Genomic DNA, 11236 nt, shown 5'->3' with positions numbered 1-11236 from the left:
ACAGCCACAGCCCCCTGCAGGGCTGGCTTTAACCCTTCCCCTAGGGCTATTCCAACCCCCTCAGGGCAGGAGCTGGTGCCCACCCCCCTACAGCTCCCTTTCTGGATGCTCATGGGGGTCCCCCTGTGAGGGGTTTTGGGGGCCGGTGGAGGGTGTGGTTCTGGGAGTCCTGCAGACTCCGCCCGGTCAGGGGCAGTGAGTTAGCAGATGGACCCCAAACTTGTTTGGCCACACATTCTATCAATCTCTCCATTAGGGAATGCCCCCTTCCCTATGGTGAGCCTTCTGCTCCATGAATGGGTTCATTGGTGTGCAACGGCATGGCACCCCCCTCTCATTGGCGCCCTCTTCTGGTTGGGTGTGTCTGTGATCTTTAAATAGTCCTAGGCCATACCCTCAAGGCTTCCTCCCAGGAGGCAATGGTTTCGTTCTCTTGGTGTACAAAGTAACTCAGTTCCGTTTCTGGGGGTTTCTCGCTGTCTGATTCTAATCCAGTTCCTCAGTGGCCTATTGGAGGGGTGGGGGAGACCAAGGCCCACGCACTACTCTGGATCCCAGTCCAGGCATCTTAAGAATAGCAACCACGTGCCACCATGTCCCTTTAACTACATGGCTTTCAGTTCCCTGAGCCACTTTCCCATGGTCCAGCCTTTGCCAAAGCTTCACTCTCACCTCAGGCCTAGCAGCCAGCCAGGAGCCCTTTCTCACTCCCCCAGTCCCTGCCAGCACTGAGCTGTCTGTGGTGCTGCAGTTCCCTTTGGCCAGCCAGGAGCAACGTGTGCCCTCCTCTAGCTCCAGCAAGGAACTGACTGTCTCTGCCTCTGTAACTCCTTTTTACAGGGCTCTCCTGGGCCCTGATTGGCTGTTTCACCTGCAGCCACTCTAGGCTGCTCGGAGGTCTCCTCTTCTGCTCCTTTCCTGGGATAGATGTGGAATACCAAGGCCTCCAGCAAGGAGCCTCTGGGATTAGTCCACCCCATCACATGGTGCTGAAAAGTCAGATCCTCCTGTGCCCTGAGGAACTCAAACTGCTCCTGATTCCTTATGTCCATGCCAATAACCAGGTGCTACAGAGTCCTACTCCGTCTGCCTCTGCTGTCTCTGGGGTGCTGCTCCTGCCCTTCTAGCAGGATGGTTTCCCTCCTTGGAGCCAAAGGTCCTGCCATTTCAAAGACAAGAGTAGCATTACATGTTTTTTTCCACAGGAAAAAAAACAAGAAATCTTCCCCCTTATCATAATTTGCTGAAGGAGGCCACAATATTGATACTTTTCAGCATTCCAGGAATGTGACTGTTAGACCATCCTTGGTTCCCAGACAGCTTTTGCAGCCCACGAGGAAGGAGCAGAGGCTACTGATACTAAGATACATGTACTAAGGTTTTTAAACATTTAGAATTTTCATAGACTCTCAGAAGGCCGGGGAGTGGCAGTTCATACCAGGGGCAACGCTACCAGCTTACAATTTCTTCTTTAAAGGCCAGCCAACATTTGGAGAAAATAGAGGTTGTCAAGGTACCAGCATGGAACAGGGACATGGCTTTGCAATCCGGTGGAGGAGATCCAGCACTCTATGCCAGAGAGATGTTTCTGCAAATGGTCACCCCTGTACCTGTCACTGAATGGAGGGGTTTGATCAGCTGTGAAGGTGGACTAAGCAGATATGTTCTGCTCTTGACCATCAAGACTCAGCTTCTGCTACACTACAAATTTGTTGAACTGTACTTACAGGCCTAGGAGGCACTTTGACTGGAAATTGACTATATTCTCATCAAGCTCATGGAGTTGTCGTGCAAAGGAAAATGTGAACTATGACGACCCCCTACCCCACCCTGCCCCAGCATCACCAGAAAATCCTCTCTCTGTGCCTGCCTAACAGGGGAAAGTGCAGGGAAAGAAAGAGACACGGCTCCTTTATATGGTTCGCTGGAGTTTCAGAGCAGCACCACATGCCCCTCACCTCTCCATAGCAAAGGGACATCGCACTGTGTTTATCCAGCTGCCAGACCGGCTTCCTTACACACCCTCATTTCCAAACTTGTGTAGCATGGCTCAGAGCGGGGAGAAGCCAGACCCCAGGGACAGAAAGAGTAGAATTTTGTCATCTTCCAAGGGAGAGAGCACTGTTTCTCAGATAACACAGCTCTACAGCCAAAATGTTTCTGAAATAAATGTAGTCAAACTTTACTAATTCTGGGTCACTGAGAACAAAAATGATGCTTAAAATTGTTGATTGGCTCTAGTTTTCAAGATATGCTATTGGGTCAGTATATACGACCCTTGACTTGGGAATAGCGGAGGATAAGTGAGTTATAAAGGGAAGGGATCTCAATTTAAACCAGAAATGACTAAAATACATCTTTGACTGTATCCATGAATAAATCTATGACTGGGTTTGGACAGTACTTGCTTTTTAGGCAAAACAATGAATGATGCAATCTGAAGCTGATATTGCATCATACATGATATGAATTGCATCATGTTATTCCTAGAAGTCATGGATGATGCAATCATAACGAAGCTTACATCACTCTGCTGAACAAATTGCCCTATATCAGCTCTAGAAATCATCCAGTGTTGTGCTCTCTTTTATGTCCGTGTTTGATTTTGCAAAGGGACACATTTCCATTTAGCCAAAGTGAGCAGAGATGCCTCGTACTTGTGTGAACAGTCCAGATAACTTCTGCTATGTTTGTGGTGAAGTGACTTTTGCATCACAAAAACGCAGTATAACCACTATGGTTAAGAAAGCCTATCACCTTTATTTTGGCTGCAAAATTGGAGATCAGGACAAGAGGTGGGCCCCACACATATGCTGCAACACTTGTGCAACAAATCTTCTCCAGTGGTTGAACAGGAAAAGGAAATCTATGCCTTTTGCAGTGCCAATGATTTGGAGAGAGCCAACAGATCATACCAGCAATTGTTACTTATGCATGGTGCTTCCAGTTGGGAAAGGTGTGTCAAAGAAGAAAAAGTGGATTGTGCATTATCCAAACATTCCATCAGCTATACGCCCAGTACCCCACGGAGAAGAACTGCCAGTTCCTGATGCACCAGAATCATTCTCACTTGAGTCAGACGAGGAAGAGGATGAAACTTCTGGTCCTGAACCATCAATGTCACAGGACCCACATTTTCTCCCATCCTCCTCCTCTGAACCACACCTCATAACACAAGGTGAACTGAATGACCTTGTCAGGGATTTGGAACTACCCAAGAGTAAGGCAGAGCTGTTGGGCTCCAGACTACAGCAGTGGAATCTCCTGGCAGGTGATATTAGGGTTTCCATGTTCCGTGACCGTCAAAAGGATCTTGTCCCATTCTTCTTCATGGAAGGTGAACTTGTAGCCTGCAACAACATCGATGGTGTGATGGCAGCCCTCAACATCGTTCACAATCCAGATGAGTGGAGACTGTTCATTGATTCATCAAAGACGAGTCTTAAAGCTGTTTTACAGCATAATGGCAATGTTTTGCCATCAATTCCAGTTGGTCATGCAGTCCATATGAAGGAAACCTATGACAACATGAAACAACTTTTGAGGTGCATAAACTATGACCAACATCAGTGGCAGCTTTGTGGTGATTTGAAGGTTGTTGCTCTCTTGCTTGGTCTGCAGACTGAATATACAAAGTACTGCTGTTTTCTCTGTGAATGGGATAGTTGTGCAAGAGATTCCCACTACATCAAGAAGGATTGGCCACTCCAACAGTCATTGGAGCCTGGGAGGAAAAGTGTTCAGCATCCACCACTTGTTGAATCAAGGAAGATTTTGTTACCACTCTTACACATCAAGCTGGGTCTGATGAAGAACTTTGTCAAGGCCATTGACAAAACACAAGCAGCTTTCAAGTACCTCCATGGAAAATTTCCAAGGTTAAATGAAGCTAAGATAAAGGAAGGTGTCTTTGTTGGTCCTCAGATTCGTGAACTTCTTCGAGATGATGCATTTGACCATGCACTGCGTGGCAAGGAAAAGACGGCATGGAAAGCCTTCCAGTTAGTGGCAATAAATTTTCTCGGAAACAACAAGGCAGACAACTACAGGTTGTTGGTGGAAAACCTCCTCAAGGCATACAAAAGCCTTGGTTGCAACATGTCACTAAAGATACATTTTTTGCACTCTCGTCTAGATTTTTTTCCACCGAACTGCGGAGCAGTGAGCGATGAGTACGGCGAGCGATTTCACCAGGACATTGCAACAATGGAGAAACGCTATCAGGGCAAATGGAGCCCATCAATGCTTGCAGACTATTGCTGGACAGTGACAAGAGATGCTCCATTTAATGAATACAAGAGACAAGCCAAGAAGCGCCAAGTAGACACTGAATAGGACTAAACTATGTACATAATAGTTTTTTGCCTTTTGTTTCATAATACATTTTATTTATATAACCCTTTTGCTGATTTTTAAAGTGTTACATAAACAGGACAGGTGAAATATTATCATGTAAGGCAACCATAAACACATGAAAACTCTACTATCTACACAATATACATAGACATAAAATGTAAAAACTTAAATATCTTAGAAACAGTAGCCAATCTGTTGTTTTAATTGTCATATTTGAATTCAACACATCAAAATACATAATAAATAGCACATTTTATCTCTGAAGCAGACGACTTCTCAAAAATTGTAGACCAGTGTAACTAGTGCCAACTTTCCCTCCCTGGACCTAACCCCCAAACTCCACCCCGGTTCTGTGCAGCTCCTCTTTGTAAGTGGATGGTAAGATTGGGGGGCGGGGGGACAAGAGAAGCACTGAAACTGAAGGGACAAAAAAAAAAAAGCTATTAGACAAACAACTGTACGTTTTCTACAATGGTCCCACCCTCAACAGGAACTCTTCTAAACCCGCCCCCTCCCTTCGCCCAGTCTGTGCAGCCCCAGGACTGTCACTGCCAGAATACTGGCCGAGAAATGTCCAGACAGCGGGGCACAAAGTCGGGGAGGATGGAGTACTCCGACGACACACTGATCAGCAGTGCCCAAGCGTGGCTGGTGAGCCAGGTGGCTGCCCTTGGAGCAGGTTCCACGTTCACCTGTACTAATCAAAGAGTGCAGCAGAAAGCTGTTCTGATGTGGTCAGCGCAGTTCATGCCTACGGGTGAAAATGGGGGACACGGCCCTTTATAGATTGGGGAAGGAACAGGCAGAAAAAGATTCAGAGCATTGTGGGGCAGGAGGTGGAGGACTATTGAAACTCGGGACCTGGTATAGTCCCTTTACCCCTGTCCATGCTGCCAGTTGGCATAGGAATGGGGCCAGGCCACAGCCGGAGACATGTACACTGCACCCCTCAGGTGGCCTAGCTCACTCACTCTCTGTTTGCCTGCAGACACTTGGTTCTGGGGGACAATAGGGGGTGATTGCTCACAAGCCTAGACACAGAATACAGTCACTAGTGTAGATCTCACCTTAGTCTGTCTGAAGTACCGGGAGATTTCCTTTTGCCCATCTGCATTGTCCTTCCTCTTGGCAGGTGTGACATACTTCGTCGCCTCCATTGTGACAGCTGAAACCTGTTGCGTTGCTCACACCTAGACATGTATGGCCAACGATGTTGCCTTCTTCCCAAATACGATCACCAGGGACATTCCTTATCACACCAGGTACAGCTGCTCTCCTCCTCCCTTCACAGGGGTGACTCTGTGCTTTGCTTACCCTCCATTGGGGCATTGCTTATTTACCAATGGACACTGCACTGCTCTTCTGGTTAAGCAAAACACACACTTCTTTTCAAACTTAGATTGCCAGGTGTGTGTCATTTCCAGTTAAGTTGCATTGTTTTGTATGAAGGGACGTCACATCTGTGCACCTGGGTCTGCCATCTCCGGGATGTGGCAGCATGTATCAGGCATCAGGGATTTTCATTCTTAATCATGGATTGAATTCTGCAGCTACCCAGGCCTTCCATATGCAGGCAGCATGTCAGTGTGAGGGACTGAAGGGCCAACAGCAGAACTGCCACCCAAACCCTTCCTGATCTGGGGGGCTCAGATAAAATAGGACTCAGGTGTGACCCATGGCTGGGTTTGGGTTTAGTTTTACAGACGGGACTAGAACCTGATGAGATTTTCAAAAGCAAAGTTAAAACTGCACCTCCATTTTGCTCACTCTTTGTACTACAACCCCACTGCACCGCTCTTTGGGAATGACATCTGTATTTTACATGGTATATTTGTTATTCTGGACCCCGATCCACGCCCCCTCTGAGAGGATACAACTGGAATAGAAATGACTCAGACCTTGCAGAGGGAGATTCAGGGCCATGGACATTGCAGGTCTGATACTTTCAAACTCTGAGAAGGCCGGGTTAGTGTAGAGTTTGATGGAGAGGAGAGAGGAAGTTTTAAAAATTAATTCAAGAGCAATATTTTTAAATTCACTGTGTGATCTGAGAACATTCAGTGTGACAGAATAGGGAAGTGGGCAGGGGATACTGGCAGGAAACTCATGCATGGAACAAAGAATCAGCAGATAAAAATACCATCGAGCAGAGGAGAGTTCGTAAGGGACAGCACGAAAAGGGACGGGGAGAGAGAGTGCAGCAATGGCTCTGGGGTTACCTCAGCCAATGAGCTGCAAGAACTAAGAGCACCGGCTGTTTTAGCAGCAGATCTGACACCTCCTCAGTTAGGGCCCCTGACAGCGCTGCCAGGGAAAGGTTCTTGAAGGAACATGAGAGCCCGGCTGGAAAGGCTCTCTCTGCTTTGGCCACTTCTCCTGTCTCCGTGGATGGGTGAGTTTGGGGGGGTTTTGCTCTTTCACAGAAGCTAGTGTTTCGGGTGCAGACGGGAGGAATTGTAACAAATCTTTCTGTGGAATTAAAGGGTGTAGAGAGGTAACGACTGTGTTATTGGTTTTGATCTGAGCATCATCATTGAAAATCAATTTACAGCATTTCCGTCTTATGCCAGGTGTACACTAGAAACTCCTGCCAGCACAGCACTGTCACTGAGAGGTGTGATTTTTATGAAGACATTCTGTATCAGCAAAAGCCCCAGTGTAGATGCGATACCAGCCAGAAAGTGCTGTGGCCAGTGTAGCTTATTTTGCTGAAGGAGCTGGTGGAAGCTGTACTAGCAAGAGCACTTTCCCCCCTGCTATGAGCTGTGTCTCCTCTAGGAGGGTTTGCCGGTGTAGTTAGAGTAGCAAAGCTTTTCTAGCACAGACCTGGCCATAGATTAAAAAACAATGGACTGATCTGAACTCACGGCTGGAAGAACTCAACTGACGTCTGTGGGAACAAATCAGAGGAGATGTTGGCCACTGTGTCAGCAAAGCTGGTAAAGAAGCTGTTTTACGATCGCCCTAGATTCTGCCCCCCCCCCCGCTCGTGCTGAGTAGCCCCATTGTGAACGAATCCACCTTGCCCAGCCCCCTTTTGCAGCTAACTCCAGCGTTCCCATCCCACTTCCCCTGCCAGCGCTCTAAGGCGGGTCCCCAAACTTTTTCTGTCACACCCCCCCTTACCCGTAATGGAACGTGTCTGGGCCCTCTCCGGAAACCGTGGTTGGGAGCCGCAGCTGGGAGCGGAGAGCAGAGTTGCAGGCGTGGTCAGGAGCTGAGGCCAGGGTCAGAGCTGCGGCTGGGGCCATGGCTGGGAGTGGAGCCGTGGCTGTGGCCAGGGCTGCAGCCAGGAGCAGGGCTGGGAGTTTGGGGCTGAAACCAGGGCTGCAGCTGGAGATGAGGCTGCCCCATTCTTTGCAGTTCACCGTAATTGAGTGACCACGGTTGGCTCCCCCCGGGACCCTGGTCACAGTGGTGTAGTCCTGCCTGGATACACATTACCACAGGTTAATTGGGCTTTTGGATGAGAACCACATGCTTGTCAAAAAAAATAATTTTGATATGGGAGAGTTTAAGGGTTAACAATCAGTTTCAGTGAGTGACCCATGATCAAGTTCCTGACAGAAAAAGCCTAGAAGAATTGTGCTCACAGAGGGAGTTGTCTTTTAAGAAAAAGGCCCCAGAGCAGGAACTGAAAAATCTGTTAATTGCCCGTGATAAGGAAGCAGAACCAGCGAAAATGCTTGCGGTGAAAAACCAGCAGCTACAACTTGAACAAAAGCAAAACATAGCTGATATGGAAAGAGAAGCTGCTGAAAGAGCACGCCTGTGGTTTGACCATGAACAAAGAATGGCAGATATTCAACTGCAGGAACTAGAAGCTAAGGCAAAAGTGGACAGACTTAAGCTCTGACAAGGTGCAGCAGAATAACATCCTGTGTTTCATGTGTTCATAGTTTGATAGATTTTAAGGCCAGCGAAGGATCATTATGAACATCTACACTGACCTCCTGCAGAACACAGGTCATAGAGTCTCGCTTAGTAATTCCTGCATCAAGCCCAGAACTTCTTTGAGCTAAATCATATTAGAATCAATAAGACGACCAAGGACAGGGTGGGCCCGTTACTCAACGGGGGGCGCAGGACACAGAAACAGAAAGTGTGGAAATGGCAGAGGTGCTAATGACGTTTTTGTTTCAGTTTTCACCGAAAAGATGAGTAGTGATTGGATGAGGCCTTGGCTACACTGGCAATTCTCAGCGCTGCAAACTATTCCCCTTGGAGAGGTGGAGTACTTGCAGCACTGCGAGAGAGCTCTCACAGCGCTGGCGGTGCGACTACACTCGCGCTTCGCGGCAGCGCAGTGAATCCGCGAGTGTAGCCAAGGCCTCACATAGTGAATGCAAGTGAAAATGAGGTAGGATCTGAGGCTAAAATAGGGAAAAAACAAGTTAAAAATTAGACAATTTAGATGTTTTCAAGTCACCAGGGCCTGATGAAATACATCCTAGAATACTCAAGGAGCTGACTGAGGAGCTATCTAAGCCATTAGGAATTGTCTTCAAAAAGTCATGGAAGACAGGAAAGATTCCAGAGAACTGGAAAAAGGCAAATCTAGTGCCATTCTATAAAAAGGGAAATAAGGACAACTTGGGGAATTACAGGCCAATCAGCTTAACTTCAGTACCCAGAAAGATAGTGGAGCAAATAATTAAGCAATCAATTTGCAAATACCTAGAATACAGTAAGTTGATAAGTAACAGTCAGCATAGATTTGTCAAGAACAAATCATGTCAAACCAACCAAATAGCTTTCTTTGACAGGTTAACAAGCCTTGTGAATAGGGGAGAAGCAGTAGATGTGGTATATCTGGACTTTAGTAAGGCTTTTGATATTGTCTCACATGACCATCTCATAAACAAACTAGGGAAATACAACCTAGATGAAGCTACTACAAGGCGGGTGCATAACTGATTGGAAATCCATTCCCAGAGAGGAGTCATTATCAGTGGTTCATAGTCAAGGTGCAAGGGCATATCGAGTAGGGTCCCACAGGGATCAGTTCTGGGTCCAGTTCTGTTCAATATCTTCAACGGTGATTTAAATAATGGCATAGAGAGTAGACTTATAAAGTTTACAGATGATACCAACTTGCAAGCGCTTTGGAGGATGGGATCAAAATGATATGGACAAGCTGGAGAAATAGGATGAAATTCAATAAGGACACTTAGGAAGGAACAATGAGCTGCATACATACAAAATGGGAAATGACTGCCTAGGAAGGAGCACTGCAGAAAGGGATCTGGGGGTCATAGTGGATTACACACTAAATGTGAGTCAACAGTGTAACACTGTTGCAATTAAAAAAAAAAAAGCAAACATCGTTCTGGGATGTATTAGCCGGAGTGTTGTAAGCAAGACACGAGAAGTAATTCTTCCACTCTACTCCGCACTGATTAGGCCTCAACTGGAGCATTGTGTCCAGTTCTGGGGACCACATTTCAGGAAAGATGTGGACAAATTAGAGAAAGTCCAGAGAAGAGCAACAAAAATTATTACAGGTCGAGAAAACAGGACCTATGAGCGAAGTTTGAAAAAAATTGGCTTTGTTTAGTCTGGAGAAGAGAAGACTGAGGCGGGGGGGACACATGACAACAGTTTTCAAGCACATAATAGGTTGTTACAAGGAGGAGGGAGAAAAATTGTTCTCCTTAACCTCTGAGGACAGGACAAGAAGCAATGGGCTTAAATTGCAGCAAGGGCAGTTTAGGTTGGATATTAAGAAAAGCTTCTTAACTGTCAAGGTGGTTAAGCACTGGAATAAATTGCCTAGGGAGACTGTGGAATCTCCATCACTGGAGATTTTTAAGAGCAGGTTAGACACACACCTGTCAGGGATGGTCTAGATAATACTTAGCCCTGCCATGAGTGCAGGGGACTGAACTAGGTCCTTTCCAGTCCTACAGTTCTAGGATTCTATATGCTATGTTGATTTAAAAACACAGCACCATATGAAATCAGAATATCAGAGGCCTTACAGAAGTCTAAGGGCTAGTCTACACTCGATGTTGTTGCGCCACTGTAGCCTGTGTGGTGAAGATGCTCTATGCCGACGGGAGAGCGCTCTCCCATTGGCACAATAAATACACCCCCATGAGAGGTAGGAGCTATGTCTGTGGGAGAAGCTCTTCTGCCGACATAACGCTGTCTACAACTGTGCTTAGGTCGGTAAGTGGTAGTGTGTACAAGCCCCAAGTGTTATGTCAACAGTTACCTTTATCAACCAAATTCGTCATCAAAAAACTATATCAAGTTTGTTTGTCTGGGATTAAAGTCAGACTAACCAGCTCAGAGTTTTCCAGGTCACCCGTTTACCCTTTTAAAATACTGGCACAACATTACCTCTCCCCCCGTCCTCTGGAACATCCCCATTGTGCCAGGAGTTATTAAAAACAAAATGGTTCTGCAAGCTCCTCGGCCAATTCTTTTAATGCTCTTGGGTGCAAGATATCCAGTCCTGCAGAATAAAAAAAGTTTACCTGTAACATTGCTAGTTTACATCCTGCCTAGTTACTGATGGAATAGAAGGTATTTCATCAGTACTGTAAGACAGAAATACATCATCCTGCTCTTTGTTCTGTAGAATATTGTGTTTGTTAGCAGTACTGCTTAATAATAAATAATAATAATAATTGGGGGCAGGCAGTGTGCTCTAGTGCATAGGCAGGGGCAGTGCTTGCAGGGGCTAGAACCACCCCAAAATTTGCCTTAGCCCTGCTGTATCAGCTGCCACTCTCCAGCTGCCCAGCTCTGAAGGCAGAGTGGAGAGAGCAGAGGCTGCTGGCGGGGTGCCCAGCTCCAGCAGCAGCGGAGAAATAAACCTGGGCAGAGGACTGGGGTGCCCAAGAACAGCCCCTGATCCCTATCCCCACGCACC

General features: G+C 46.7%; 1 protein-coding gene across 1 annotated transcript in view; it reads left to right on the top strand.

Moving 5' to 3' along the window:
- The first annotated feature begins 6182 nt into the window (after positions 1-6182).
- The window catches only part of LOC135975575 (cell surface A33 antigen-like), a 31129-nt gene continuing 26075 nt past the window's right edge, over positions 6183-11236 (top strand). Inside the window, exon 1 of the mRNA XM_065566895.1 lies at positions 6183-6748. Within this exon, the coding sequence (XP_065422967.1) occupies positions 6688-6748 (61 nt within the window). The 5' untranslated portion in view covers positions 6183-6687. The remainder of the gene's footprint in view (positions 6749-11236) is intronic.

This window comes from Chrysemys picta, chromosome 14, assembly GCF_011386835.1.
Source record: "Chrysemys picta bellii isolate R12L10 chromosome 14, ASM1138683v2, whole genome shotgun sequence".
Taxonomy (NCBI): Eukaryota; Metazoa; Chordata; order Testudines; family Emydidae; genus Chrysemys; species Chrysemys picta.
The sequence above is the reverse complement of the archived record's forward strand: the minus strand, read 5'-3'. Positions and strand labels throughout refer to the sequence as shown.